Below are 15,578 nucleotides of genomic sequence, written 5' to 3' on the forward strand. Positions count from 1 at the left end.
ACCTGATACCCCAAAGAGGCGTTATCCAGACAGAATCAGGAAGCCTCCTCAAAGACTGAACTTATAATTGCTTAAACTTAACCAATGTATCTAGCAACCGTAATTGTGATTGTAATTAGTTATCATTTAGTTGTTAAATGAATGTTATGTACTGTTTATCTAAAAGGGGAGGAATTGTTGTGTATGTACCTTTAAGAGAATAACCGGTCTCAGACTGCAGTACCGGCAGTGACCACCCCTGTATAAAAGGCGCTAGTGAGCCTCTGTTGTTTTCAGTTTCACTATTGACTTCCATCAGTAAAGACTTGTTTTGTTCAACTCCTGCTGTCCGTGTCTCAATCATTCACGGACGTAATACCCTTCCCCACCCAGTTTCTGCCCTTTTATTTCCCCCAGTTGAAAAGAAGCAGTCAAGCACCTCGCTTCCAAGAACTAGTCACGTTCTGCTTTTAGACCTCGAGTTGCTGCTTATTTTGTTTGGATCCTGGGAGCCTGCTGGTCATGAATCAGCACCTGGCATTTCAACTATCCCTCTCCAAAAAGCTGGGTGGATAAATGTGCCAGTGAGATAAGGGAGCCGGATATAGCTGTGTAAGTCTCCCGGAATCTGAACTGAACTAAACCAGTACAAAAGCAGCATCAAAGTGGTGGGAGTTGTAATGGGGCATTCCACAGGCGAGTTAGCTGCTGTTTTCCGTCCGGTCTCTCAGGGAGACACCTAGCCTGGCTCAGTATAAGGTGGGTGATAAACTGTTCATTTCAAAATAGAAAGAAACACCATCATACATGTCACTGCTTTCCTGAACATGCTACTGAAGGTCTTTATTGTCCCGTTGTGCACTTACGTTATCCTCGTACAGGGTCAGGTGATGCGTCGCCAGCATACGGATGCCCAGCCGGGAGGTCAGCGTGTTGTCCAGGAAAGAACGGATCAATGACTCATCCTGAAAGACGGAGAAGTTCCTTACAATGAAGCGTGACAGGAAACGGCCCGTTAGTGAGTGCCCTGCTCCAAGTCTCTCATGGTGCAAATTACAGAGTAGAAAGGGCCACGTGGAGATGGTACCTCAGCCTCAGAGTGTCGGGATACAGGTGTAGTACTTGTAGCAGCAAAGGGCCCTTTGAAATAAAACTGAACAAAGTCTCCCTGGGCCACTCTCATACACCTGCTGCAGGCCCAGCTTTACAGCAACATTGGCAGAGGCGTGGGATTAAATTTCAGTTAGATTTCGTTCAATATTTTGGGATGCAGTATATGAGTAATTTGAGACATGACGTGTGGTGAGTGTAGCAGGCTCGGGAGGAACAGGTGACTTTGGACCTGTGGTTCCCAAAGCTCTCCACCACTGGGGTTTTCCTCGCCTCATGTCGGGGTCTGTTGTAGACTCATTGACAGAGATTGATCGCTGTGATTAGTCAACTTCATTATCGTTGTATCACCAGGGTAGTAGAAGGTGAATTAGATGGACCTTAGTCTTTTTACGTCTAGCAATTCCTATGTTCCTAACACAAATTAAAGATTGAAAACTGAGAACACCGAAACTGGCAGATTCAGTTTGGAATTTTATTGTGTAAGATCATTGTCTCCCTCCCTCCCCCCGCAAAAAACCCCAACCTCTGACTGAAACTGACTGCATTCAGTGCTAAAGCTAAAATAGGGCAATTCAAATCTGAAATGACAATAGGAAGCCCTGCCGTGACCTGTCATCAGAACACGATATGGAGTTCTGTGAAAGGTCCCTCCCAATGGTTAACTTGACGCTCTCTCAGATGCAAATTGACCTGCATCTCTTGTTTTGATGTTAACATAAGAACATAAGAAGTAGGAGCAGGAGTAGGCCATACGCACACAGACCATGCACCAGCCAGGGTTCATATTAATGCTGCTCCATACGTTAACTGCCTCAAGGCAAATTTCCACGGGGTGAGGTGTAAGGCGCCTCCAGATGTTCCCTCTGGGTGGACAGCCTATCTACAGGCCTTGCTATTTTCTACCACTTTAGCGTATGGCAGTTTAAAAGGCAAATCCTTCTATAACAGGATGTCCCAGGCTGCATTTTCACATTCAACAACAACAACTTGCATTTGCCTAGCGCCTTTAACAACTTGCATTTATATAGCACCTTTAACATAGTAAAACATCCCAAGGTGCTTCACGGGAGTATTATAAGACAAAAAATTTGACACCGAGCCACATAAGGAGAAATTAGGGCAGATGACCAAAAGCTTGGTCAAAGAGGTAGGTTTTAAGGAGCGTCTTAAAGGAGGAAAGAGAGGTAGCGAGGCGGAGAGGTTTAGGCAGGGAATTCCAGAGCTTAGGGCCTCGGCAGCTGAAGGCATGGCTACCAAAGGTTGAGCGATTATAATCAGGGATGCTCAAGAGGGCAGAATTAGAGGAGCGCAGATATCTCGGGGGGGTTGTGGGGCTGGAGGAGATTACGGAGATAGGGAGGGGCGAGGTCTTGGAGGGATTAGAAATCAAGGATGAGAATTTTGACGTGGAAAGACGTCCCAAAGCGCTTCATAGGAGCGCAATCATGGATAAAAATGGGCGTCAAGCCAAAGAAGATATTAGGAAGGGTGACCAAAATCTTGGTGAAAGAGATTGGTTTGTATATGACAACAGTGACTACATTTCAAAAGTAATAACAGGAAACTTTCTGGTATCCGGCACGGACAGGACCGACGTGGTGCCGGTTCATCAAAAATTCCGGATAACCGAACGCTATAGTAAAAGATAGAGAGCTGAGAGCTCTGTATAAAGCAACAAACCAGCTTCAGAACAATGGGCACAAGTTGCAAGCGTCTCTGTAGCTTAGCAACAGCTGCAGCTACACCCTTGCACAGCAACAAATGGAGTAAAAAAAGTAATAAAAGTTACCTGAACCTACTCCTGAATTTTGACGGTTAACCGACATTTCCGGTTATTTAGGCGCCGGTTAATCGAAAGTTTCCTGTAGTTGGCTATAAAGCGCTTTGGGACGTCCTGAGGCCGTGAAAGGTGCTACATAAAGAGGTGGAGGGGTTTAGGGAGGGAATTCCAGAGCATTCGTACAGGCCTTCTGAGTGTCAGAACGGAGCTGGCCCAGATCCACTTATATTTAGTATCAGGATTTAGTGAAAAATGCAAAAACTTTGCAAGGTGTGCTAGTTGATCTTTCGTGGAGCTGTTTGTGGACAGAAGTTAAAAATAATATATAATTTTATAACTGTATAGCAGATGGAGATGAACACGAGTGGCCACGGCACAGCACTCCTGGGTCCTACCAGTTATCAGAATTCCATGCTGCCTGTTCGGCTCTGCTCCCTATATCCATCATCAAAATAAAACCCCAGTTGAAGTGGGGAAATGTATTTCCTGTCCCTTAGTGAAAGCTCTAACAGTGGCTGTGACCAGGTAAAAGAATACATTCTGATCCAGCAGAAAATTCCAGAATACATAATAAAAGAAATTTCTCTTTACAATTTTATTAAAATCTCAGCCAGGTGTTGCCATTTTATTTCAAATTTTGCATAGTTAGAGGTAGATCCAGGCCAAGGTCCGAGAACAGTGAAGGGCCTAGGCGCACTGGTGGGCCTGGGCCCGGGGACTGGGAGCAGTGGTGGGCCTGGGCCCGGGGATTGGGGGCAGTGGTGGGCCTGGGGACTGGGAGCAGTGCTGGGCCTGGGCCCGGGGACTGGGAGCAGTGCTGGGCCTGGGCCCGGGAGCAGTGGTAGGCCTGGGCCCGGGGATTGGGGGCAGTGGTGGGCCTGGGCCTGGGGACTGGGAGCAGTACAGGGCCTGGGGACTGGGAGCAGCGGTGGGCCTGGGCCTGGGAGCAATGGTGGGCCTGGGCCTGAGGACTGGGAGCAGTGGTGGACCTGGGCTTGGGGACTGGGAGCAGTGGTGGGCCTGGGCCCGGGGATTGGGGGCAGTGGTGGGCCTGGGCCTGGGGGCAGTGGTGGGACTGGGAGCAGTAGTGGGCCTGGGCCCAGGGACTGGGAGCAGTGGTAGGCCTGGGCCCAGGGATTGGGGGCAGTGGTGGGCCTGGGCCTGGGGACTGGGAGCAGTGGTGGACCTGGGCTTGGGGACTGGGAGCAGTGGTGGGCCTGGGCCCGGGGATTGGGGGCAGTGGTGGGCCTGGGCCTGGGGGCAGTGGTGGGCCTGGGCCTGGGGACTGGGAGCAGTAGTGGGCCTGGGCCCAGGGACTGGGAGCAGTGGTAGGCCTGGGCCCAGGGATTGGGGGCAGTGGTGGGCCTGGGCCTGGGGACTGGGAGCAGTGGTGGGCCTGAGCCCAGGGATTGGGGGCAGTGGTGGGCCTGGGCCTGGGGACTGGGAGCAGTGGTGGGCCTGAGCCTGGGGATTGGGGGCAGTGGTGGGCCTGGGCCTGGAGACTGGGGGCAGTGGTGGGCCTGGGGACTGGGGGCAGTGGTGGGCCTGGGCCCTGGGGCTGGGGGCAGTGGTGGGTCTGGGCCCTGGGACTGGGGGCAGTGGTGGGTCTGGGCCCGGGCACTGGGAGCAGTGGTGGGCCCGGGCCCGGGGACTGGGAGCAGTGGTGGGCCTGGGCCCGGGAACTGGGAGCAGTGGTGGGCCTGGGCCCGGGAACTGGGAGCAGTGGAGTGCCTGGGCCTGGGGACTGGGGGCTGTGGTGGGCCTGGGCCCTGGGATTGGGAGCAGTGATGGGCCTGGGGACTGGGAGCAGTGTTGGGCCTCGGCCTGTTGACTGGAGCAGTGGTGGGCCTGGGGACTGGGAGCAGTGCTGGGCCTGGGCCCAGAGACTGGGGGCAGTGGTGGGCCTGGGCCTGGGGCAGTGGTGGGCCTGGGCCTGGGTCCGGGGCAGTGGTGGGCCTGGGCCTGGGCCCGGGGACTGGGGGCAGTGGTGGGCCTGGGCCCGGGAACCGGGGGCAGTGGTGGGCCTGGGCCCAGGGACTGGGGGCAGTGGTGGGCTTGGGCCCGGGGACTGGAGGCAGTGGTGGGCCTGGGCCCGAGCACTACTTTATGCAGTTCCAACACCTTTTAATCACCAATAAGAACTCAGATTGGCAGGGAACTGTATTCAAGGGTCTGTCCAATGGAGGGAGAGATCATTTAGCCATGAATTAAACACTTAATTAGAAATATATCTGTATATATACACACACACACACGACAGAGTTTATCTACCTGGACATGCTTACGGCATTCTCTGAAACCTTCAGCCAGCATCGTGACAACATCTTTGTGGTCGTCTAGAAGCTGGCGAATCATCTTGCAGTACTGAGTCTCCGTCTTGCTGTCGGTAATCTAAGGGAACAATGGGAAGAGGGAATCACCATTTTCCTGCATGACTTATGCAATGCTTATAAAATCTTACTTTCTGAAAACAAAAGGGAGTGTTATCTCCACAGTAAAAGAAGTGGGGGCTGGGAATAGCTCCAGCTATACTCACTGGTGGGAAATCTGACAGCACCTGAAAGGCCCTGATGTACAGCTCGTGCTGAAAAAAGAAAGGAACCAAATTAACAAACCGATCTATACAATTAAAAGTCAGTGTCCAGCTCACATCCATCATGGGACTAATTGGATAGCTCTACCAAAGAGCCAGCACAGGCATGATGGGCTGAATGGCCTCCTTCTGTGCTGTGTCATTCTATGATTCTGTGTCCCGTCGGTCAAAGGCGGAACACAAAGTGTGGTCACAACAGGGTCACACCTCAAAAGTGTCACGCTTCCTGTCGTCACAGCTGAGTGACACATAAAAAATGAGTGATTGGCAGAAATGAAGACTTATTTGTTAAATTGCCAATCAACTATACGTGATCAAATCACTTCGATTCAGTCAGTAAGTACCAATGAAGAGCGAGTCAGCAGCAGAAAAGTGAGCAATCGGATCGATCAATTTTATTTTTGTCAAAACTGCCAATCCTAAACTGTCAAGTAGCAGAAAGGGGCAAATCAAAAAAGTCGTCGAATTTTGTGAAATTGGTTTCAACTGATTTTTCAGCTAATTGAGAATATAACCATGTGAGTGACACTTGGAATATAATTAAATTGTGAATTTGTTACAAAACAGCCCATCATCCAACTTGCCTATGAGCAATGCCATAGATTCATTAAAATAAAACTGGAGAGGGTGCAAAAAAAGATTTACAAGGATGATACCAGAAATGCGAGAGTATATTTATCAGGAAAGGATGAACAGACTGGGTCTCTTTTCTCTTAAAAAGAGGAGGCAGAGGGGGTGACCTAATAGAGGTCTTTAAAATTATGAAAGGTTTTGATAGAGTGGATACAGAGAGAATGTTTCCACTTGTGGGGAAGAGCATAACTAGAGGCCATCAATATAAGATAGTCACCAAGAAATCAAATAGGGAATTCAGAATAAACTTACACAGAGAGTGGTGAGAATGTGGAACTCGCTACCACAGGGAGTGGTTGAAGCGAATAGTATAGATGCATTTAAGGGGAGGCTAGACAAGCATATGAGGGAGAAGGGAGTAGAGGGTTATGCTGATAGAGTTTGATGAGGAAAGACTGGAGGAGGCTCGAGTGGAGCATAAACACCGACATGGACTGGCTGGGCCGAATGGCTTGTTTCTGTGCCGTATCTCCTATGTTATCAGGATATTGCCATGTGTCATTATATAAAGGTTCATTGTTTTTGAAGCTCGCTGACCTTTTCTCGAACTTGTATGCTTTAACTCCTCTCTGCTGCTTGTGTTGTTATGTGGTTTCCTTCAGAGGAAGTTTTACTGAGTTTAGCCGTAGATCACACTGGAGTTTGATCTTCACATCCAGTAATACAGTTAACTGGCTTTTGATAAACACACGATGACTCAACCTCAGCAATGCCAGTTCTTCTTTTTGCTTGACTGATTAACTCGTCAACACCTCCAAGTCGCAAATAATGGCCTTTGCAGCTTTTAAAACAATCAAAGCTGCTTCTAAACAATAGTCAAGCTCTGTGCATTGCTCACAGGCTAAACCACAACAAAAAAAACGGTGAGACTCTCTTCCTGTATCTGTCGACCAACTCTTTTTCTTTCTGTCTCCCTTTCTCTGTACCTCTCGGGTTGCCTCTCTGTTTGGCTCTGATCCACTTTCTCTCAGTGTCCTCGCTGTCTCCCCTTCCCTGTAAGTTTCCCCTTCCCCGTCTCCTCTCTTTTCCATATGCCTGTTTATATTTCTTATTGATTAGGTTTATTATTTAATATTTCTCCTGTACAACCTATGTTGAATATTTATTTATGTTTATTTTTTAGCACAGTCCTTGCAAAAACTATTCAGTTAAACTCGTAAGTGAACGATCACAAGGCTTTGTGCTCTAGCTGCGTACATTTCTAACACAGTCCTAGATTTTCCTTACGGTAAAAACCACAACAGTGCATAAATGGTCAGAAAATCTGTCTTCATAAATTCCCCTACTGTACTTCAAAAATTGGTTTCTCAATTTAGGAACGGCACTGAAATGGATTCACTCATTAATTGGTTGTACTCACCACCTGCAGAATTGTGGGATTGCAACCGATGATGAAAGGGAGGCTCCGAAATCCCTTAATCCGATGGGCGATGCGCACTGGCAATTCGTTGTACAGGTACCTGGCATTCCTCTGTACAATCAAAAAGAAATACTAACCTTAACCCATCACTGACTCTAACCACACACAACTACATATTACACAGACACACACAGAAAATACATCACTCTGGGGCAGCCTGTTTGGGGCAAAGTTCAACAAATCTCACAGACTGCTGGTGAGTCTGTTTTCAGCCACTCTCACTGTCTCACTGAAAATATCTCAAATCTTCTTAAACATTTATTTTTAAACCTGCATAATGCCTTATTTCTGTCCTTGGATATGCACCCTTGATTTGAATTGGTAAAAAAAATTAAAAGTTCGGAATAAATTGTATAACAACATTCAGCGTAACTCATGTGACGAGCAGTCCCACAACTAATAGCTCAACATTTGAAGGGCTACTCGCTAGTACCTAGTAAACAGCAGTCAACATGGATTCAGAAAGGGAAGAACCTGCCTGGCCAACCTCATCTACTTCTTTGAGGAAGTGACAACCCATGGACTGAGGAAAGCCCAGCAATGTGATGTACCTCGACTTCCAAAAGGCATATTATTTAGAAAGTTTATTATTTAAGCTTAAAGCTGTGGGGTTTAAAGGCAAGTCTTGGGATTGGATAAGAAACTGGCTGAAAGGAGCTAAATTAAAAAGCAGGACCTTGACGGTAATAATCTCTGGATTATTGCCCGAGCCACGTGCAAATTGACATAGAAACAGACAGATCAGGAGAATTAACAGGTGGCTAAAAGGCTGGTGTGGGAAAGTGGGGTTCTTTTTCATGGGACACTGGCACCAATACTGGGACAGAAAAGAGCTGTGCCGATGGGACAGGCTCCACCTGAACCGGGATGGGACCTGTGTCCTAGCGGAAAGGGTAAATAGGGAGGTGGTAAAGGCTTTAAACTAGTAAGATGGGGTGGGGAGGGATCTACAAGAAATGGAACCAGCCTAAATATAAACGAAACAGGAAAGGAGAGCATAGGAAAGAGTAAAGTAAGGGAGGACATTGATGGCCAGGGAATAAATAGAGTTACAGAACAGGAGTTTAAAAAGATGGTTAAAAAAAAGTGAGAGGAACTGCTATTAAAAATGAGTTAATCTGTCTGTACAGCAATGCACACAGTGACCATAATAAAACTGAGGAGCAATAGGCAAGCATGCATTGCTACAGAAAAATCAGGACTGGGAATTAAACATTGCTGGGTATAGCATATTTAGAAAAGATAGAGAGGGAAAAAGGGAAGGTGAAGTTGCTGTACTTATTAGGGATAACATAATGGCAGTAGAAAAAAGTGACGCAGCTCTCAGCAAAACAGAAATAGAATCCATGTGGACTGAGATAAAATATAATAAAGGATCAATCACACTAATAGGGGCAGTCTACAGATCACCTAATAGTGGAAGGGAGGTGGAAGGAGAAATATGCAAACAAAGTAGAGAAATTATTAAAAAACATAGAATAATAATCATGGGGGATTTCAACTACCCAGATAGTAATTGGACAGAAGAGGTAGTTAAAAGGGATAAGGGAATGGAGTTCCTATAATGTGTACCGGGGTCCTTTCTAACCCAATAAGTAAAAAGACCAACAAAGGAGGATTCGCTATTGGATCTGGTAATGGGGAATGAACCAGAGCAGATAAGAGATGTAAAAGTAAGGGAACATCTAGGCAATAGTGACCATAATATAATACGCTTTAAGATAATAATTGAGAAGGGCATAAGTATGAAAAAGACCAGGATAACAGATTGGAGAAAAGCTGATTTTGAGGGGATGAGAATAGAACTTGGGAAAATAAAATGGACAACAATATTGGCAAACAGTGACATAGAACAGCAATGGGAAACATTTAAAATGGTGTTCAACAGAGTCCAGGAAAATTATATTCCACTAAAAAACAAGAACAAGCTAAACACTAATGAGACACCGGGGATGAATAAAGCCATAAGGGAAAAATTGAGGGTAAGGAAAGAGGCATATATTACATACATGGACAGCAGGGGAGAGCATGATAAGGGGGAATACAAAGAGATTAGGAGAGAGGTCAAAAAAACAATTAAGAAGGCAAAGAGGAACTATGAAATTAAATTATCAAGGAGCAAAACAAAATAGTAAAAAAATTTTTACAGGCTCGTAAATAAAAAAAGGTTAAGATGGGAATAGGGCCACGAAGGGATGGACAGGATAATACCACAGGCAGCAATAGAGAAGACAGAGATATTAAATAATTATTTTGCTTCAGTTTTTACCAGGGAGATAGAACAGGTGGAGATGACATCGAATGATGAGATTAGTAATGAGATAACTGCATTTAAAATAAAATGAGGAGATATATTAAATAAATCAATGAAACTCAAAGAGGACAAATTACATCCGCGCATTTTAAAAGAATCTAGGGAAGAGATAGCAGAGGCATTACTACACATATTTAATAATTCGTTAGAAAAAGTTGTAGTGCCAGAGGACTGATGGATAGCTAATGTAATACCGACATTTAAGAAGGGAGACAGAACATGTCCAGAGAACTATAGGCCAGACAGCTTAACATCGGTGGTAGGAAAAATAATGGAATCCCTACTAAAGGAGAAAATGAAGGAATATCTAGAAGCCAAAATTATAATAATAAAGTCAGCATGGATTTCAAAGGGAAAGTCTTGCTTGACCAACCTCATTGAATTTTTTGAAGAGGTAACAGAGAGAGTAGACAAGGGTAATACAGTAGATGTAATTTACCTAGATTTTCAAAAGGCCTTCGATAAGATATCACATAATAGACTAATGAATAAGGTCAGGGAATGTAGAGTCTGGGGACAAGTAGCAGAATGGATAGCTATCTGGCTTCAAGACAGAAAGCAGAGAGTAGGGGTAAAGAGTAGCTATTCACAGTGGCAGAAGGTGGGAAGTGCTGTTTTTTTTATTCGTTCACGGGATGTGGGCATCGCTGGCAAGGCCAGCATTTATTGCCCATCCCTAATTGCCTTTGAGTGGCTTGCTAAGCCATTCAGAGTCAACCACATTGCTGTGGATCTGGAGTCACATACAGGCCAGACCAGGTAAGGACGGCAGATTTCCTTCTCTAAAGAACATTAGTGAACCAGATGGGTTTTTACGACAATCCGGTAATTTCATGGTCACCATTATTGATACTTGCCTTTATTTCAGATTTTATTTAATTAACTGAATTTAAATTCCCCAGCTTTGAACTCTTGCCTCTGGATTATTAGTCCAGCCTCTGGGTTACTAGTCCAGTAACATTACCACTATGCTACTGTTCCCGCGGTGTACCACAAGGATCAGTGCTGGGACCACTGTTGTTCACAATTTACATTAACGATTTAGACTTTGGAATCTAAAACACAATTTCTAAATTTGCAGAAGACACCAAATGGGGGGGGGGAATAATCAATACTGAGGAGGACTGCAACAAATTACAAGAAGGTATTAATAAACTTGCAGAATGAGTATATAATTGGCAAATTAAATTCAACACAGATAAATGTGAGGTATTACATTTTGGTAAGTAAAATAGGGAGGTCACATATTACTTGGAAAATAAGAATCTAAATGGGGTAGAGGGCAAAGGGATCTCGGGGTACAAATACACAAATCACTAAAAGTATCGACACAGGTTAACAAGACCATAAAAAAAGCAAACCAAGCACTAGGGTTTATTTCTAGAGGGTTAGAATTGAAAAGTAGAGAAGTTATGCTAAACTTGTATCGAACCTTGGTTAGACTACACTTGGAGTACTGCGTTCAATTCTGGTCGCCATATTATTAAAGGAATATAGAGGCACTGGAGAGAGTGTAGAGAAGATTTACAAGGATGGTATCAGAAATGCGAGGGTATACATATCAGGAAAGGATGAACAGGCTGGGTCTCTTTACTCTTGAAAAGAGAAGGCTGAGGGGTGACCTAATAGAGGTCTTTAAAATCATGGAAGGTTTTGATAGAGTGGATACAGAGAGAGTGTTTCCGCTTTTGGGGAAGAGCAAAACTAGAGGCCATCAATATAAGATAGTCACCAAGAAATCCAATAGGGAATTCAGAAGAAACTTCTTTACCCAGAGAGTGGTGAGAATGTGGAACTCGCTACCACAGGGAGTGGTTGAAGTGAATAGTATAGATGCATTTAAGGGGAGGCTAGATGATCATATGAGGGCGAAGGGAATAGAGAGTTATGCTGATAGTTAGATGAGGAAAGACAGGAGGAGGCTCGAGTGGAGCATAAACGCCGGCATGGACTGGTTGGGACGCATGGTCTGTTTCTGTGCTGTATATCCTATGTAATCCTATGTATGTAAAGGTGAAAAACAATGGGAACTAGTTAGAGGACTAATTTCAGAGTAGGGGAAAGTACCAGGTGAAATACCCCAGGGAATTGGTGTTGGAACCACTATTGTTTCTAATTCACGTCAATGACTTGGATTCAGAAACACGAGACACAAAACCACACACACTACCACAAGTCTAGGGGCACTGAACTCTAGGGGTGGGAAAGTAGAGTTGAGGTAGAAGATCAGCCATGATCTTATTGAATGGCGGAGCAGGCTCGAAGGGCCGAATGGCCTACTCCTGCTCCCATTTCTTACATTCTTATATTCTTATGAACCCAATTGTAACACTGCAATTACAACTCTGACTGAAATCAGTTAACTTAGCACAGTGAAGGAGCCTTTGTGATCCTTCATGGCTCAGTACCACACTGGTAATTTACTTTCTCACTGGGCCATTCGGATAGAGCTCTTTATTGATGATGTATTACTGTTACCACAGTCCCCAAGCAGTGGGTGCCATATTACATCAATAAATGGAGATTACATCCACTCATTGTTGTGACCCCATGGGAGGTGAAATGCACCTTCAATCGTGGAGAAGAACACGGCAAAGTTTTAGAATTAATTATTCAATACTTAAACTTTTCAATTTGTTTTCCATCAAGAAGGTCACATTAAGCATATTTTCTTGTAGATTTATATTAAAATACAGCTTTGCAGTTGGTTAAGGGACAGCTTTGTGCTCCTCTGCAGATACGGTGTCATAATTAACAATTTTTTTGACTATGCATCTGTGAAGTGCTTTGAGACATTTGTCTACGTTAAAGGTGCTGTTGCAGTTGCTGTTGTTGTTGTTGGGCCAACGACCAACAGCTTCTATTTGTTGTTTTACCGTGGTCCTTCCCTACTCAGCCACTGGACTCTAAATTCAAAGCAGCTTACCAGGACATGGCTCCCATCTGGGGTTTTCCCTGAATACAACATGGTAGTGGGAGTCAGACGTACGGATGCCTGGAAAACACAACAGGAAAGTGAAATCATCCATTCCTGTTTCAGGAAACATGCAAATAAGATTCTTATTTTCCCTTCTTTTTGGTCCCAAGTCTGGTAAGTATCTCCAGCCGAAAAGGTGTCAGCCATGGCTCAGTGGTAGCACTCTTAGCTCGGAATCAGAAGGTCGTGGGTTCAAGTCTTACCTCACAGACTGGAGCACATAATCTAGGCTGCAGCTTCAGTGTAGTATTGAGGGAGTGCCGCACTGTCTTTTGGTTGAGATGTTAAACCGAGGCCCCGTCTGCCCTCTCCGGTGGATGTAAATTATCCCATAGCACAATGCAAAGAGATGTGGAGTTCTGCCCGTTGTCCTGGTCAACATTTATCACTAAACCAACATCACTAAAAAAAAACACTATTGAACTATTATGTAATTGCTATTTGTGGGGCCTTGCTGTGTGCAGCTTGCCTACACATTTCCCTACATTACAGTAGTGATTACAATTCAAAAGTACTTCATTGGCTGTGAAGCACTTTGGGACGTTTTGAGGTCAATGGAAGGTGCTGTATAAATGCAAGTTCTTTGTTCCCCAGATTATCTTCATCTTTGGTATTGGGCTTTCCACCAACATCTATTACATAAGAACATAAGAAGTAGGAGCAGGAGTCGGCCATTTGACCCCTCAAGCCTGCTCTGCCATTCAATCAGATCATGGCCGATCTTCTACCTCAACTCCACTTTCCCACCCTATCGCCGTATCCCTTGATTCCCTTAGTGTCTAAATATCTATCGATCTCAGTCTTGAATATACTCAACGACTGAGCATCCACAGCCCTCTGGGGTAGTGAATTCCAAAGATTGACAACCCTCCGAGTGAAGAAATTTCTCCTCATCTCAGTCCTAAATGGCTGACCTCCTTATCCTGAGACTGTGACCCCTGGTTCTAAACTCTCCAGACAGTGGAAACAGCCTGAGAGCATCTACCCCGTCAAGCCCTCTACGAATTTTATACATTTCAATGAGATCACCTCTCATTCTTCTAAACTCCCGAGAGTATAGGCCCATTCTACTCAATCTCTCCTCACAGGACAACCCTCGGATCCCAGGAATCAATCTAGTGAACCTTCGTTGCACCCCCTCTAAGGCAAATATATCCTGAATACAGTAGACCAAAACTGTATTACAAATACACAGACTCTCCCTAACTACTCAGATTATGTTTCTTTCCAACCCTCCTTCCTACAAAGACTACATTCCTTTTCTCCCTATTTCTCAATGTTACCTATATTTTCTCTGATGACTACATTTTGTGCACCAGGGCTTTTGAAATGTCCTTCTGTGCTCAGCCAAGGTACTTTCTATGTCAGGCGATCAGCGAGAGTCTAACCACCTCCCCATGACATTCAATGGCATTACCATCGCTGAATCCACCACCATCAACATCCTGGGGGTCACCATTGACCAGAAACTTAACTGGACCAGCCACATAAATACTGTGGCAACAAGAGCAGGTCAGAGGCTAGGTATTCTGCGGCGAGTGTCTCACCTCCTGACTCCCCAAAGCCTTTCCATCATCTACAAGGCACAAGTCAGGAGTGTGATGAAATACTCTCCACTTGCCTGGATGAGTGCAGCTCCAACAACACTCAAGAAGCTCGACACCATTCAGGATAAAGCAGCCCGCTTGATTGGCACCCCATCCACCACCTTAAACATTCACTCCCTCCACCACTGGCGTACCGTGGCTGCAGTGTGTACCATCTACAAGATGCACTGCAGCAACATGCCAAGGCTTCTTCGGCAGCACCTCCCAAACCCGTGACCTCTTCCACCTAGAAGGACAAGGGCAACAGGCGCATGGGAACACCACCACCTCCAAGTTTCCCTCCAAGTCACACACCATCCTGACTTAAAAGTATATCGCTGATCCTTCATCGTCGCTGGGTCAAAATCCTGGAACACCCTCCCTAACAGCACTGTGGGAGCACCATCACCACACGGACTGCAGCGGTTCAAGAAGGTGGCTCATCACCACCTTCTCAAGGGCAACTAGGGATGGGCAATAAATGCTGGCCTCGCCAGCGACGCCCTGATCCCACAAACGAATAAAAAAACAACATATGTCCTAGTTACCGGCTCAGCCTGGCTGAATTCGCAGCCCTCTCACCTCTGAGTCAGGAACCTTACCTCATCTTTCTCCTTGGCACCTTGCAGCTCCCTTGTACAAACACTGATTTTAGCAACTTGAGAGCCGAGCCACCTTCCCCCTTTTTTCTCTCGCCCCTTTCACTCATCTGCCTCCAAGTTGTTCCCTCCCCTTTTGTCTTTCTGATTAATTTCCACTGCCTGATGGAGGTGATCCTTGCGCAATCCGGCACTTTCTCACCACTTCACAACCTTTTGTTCAGGTCGGGAAGCTGGGTTGCTAATCTCCCACTTTCCAGTTCTGGAGAAAGGTCTCCACCTGCACTGTTAACCAGCCTCTCCTGTTAACAGACACTGGCAGATCTGCTGTGCGTTTCCAGCATTTTCTGTTTTACTTTCAATTAAAAACTGCACTTTGATCAAATTTGTGCCAACAGCAAATTAAAATCAGCCAGCTTGCAATTCATTCAATGCAAATACTCAGAGCACTGAACAAGCATAATCAGACGTGTCTCGAGGTGAAATTTGACAATGGATTGACTGCATTGTGTGCACAGCATAAAAAATGGATAACAGGACAAAAATTTATGTTTACACCAAGAGTTCCATCTAATGAAAGCACT

The 15,578-nt window shown here is 45.5% G+C and overlaps 1 protein-coding gene across 3 annotated transcripts in view; it reads right to left on the reverse strand.

Moving 5' to 3' along the window:
* Positions 1–15,578, reverse strand: part of bckdk (branched chain ketoacid dehydrogenase kinase) — an 85,896-nt gene that overhangs the window by 56,688 nt on the left and 13,630 nt on the right. For all 3 annotated transcript variants that reach the window (XM_085964281.1, XM_085964280.1, XM_085964282.1), the window contains exons 2-6: positions 12,759–12,827; positions 7,459–7,569; positions 5,409–5,456; positions 5,144–5,263; positions 846–944 (exon numbers count right to left, since the gene is read on the reverse strand). In XM_085964281.1, coding sequence (XP_085820407.1) covers positions 846–944; positions 5,144–5,263; positions 5,409–5,456; positions 7,459–7,569; positions 12,759–12,827 — 447 coding nt within the window. The remainder of the gene's footprint in view (positions 1–845; positions 945–5,143; positions 5,264–5,408; positions 5,457–7,458; positions 7,570–12,758; positions 12,828–15,578) is intronic.

This window comes from Somniosus microcephalus, chromosome 22 (genome assembly GCF_052327205.1).
Source record: "Somniosus microcephalus isolate GS21.2 chromosome 22, FLI_Smic_1.0, whole genome shotgun sequence".
NCBI classification, from domain to species: Eukaryota; Metazoa; Chordata; class Chondrichthyes; order Squaliformes; family Somniosidae; genus Somniosus; species Somniosus microcephalus.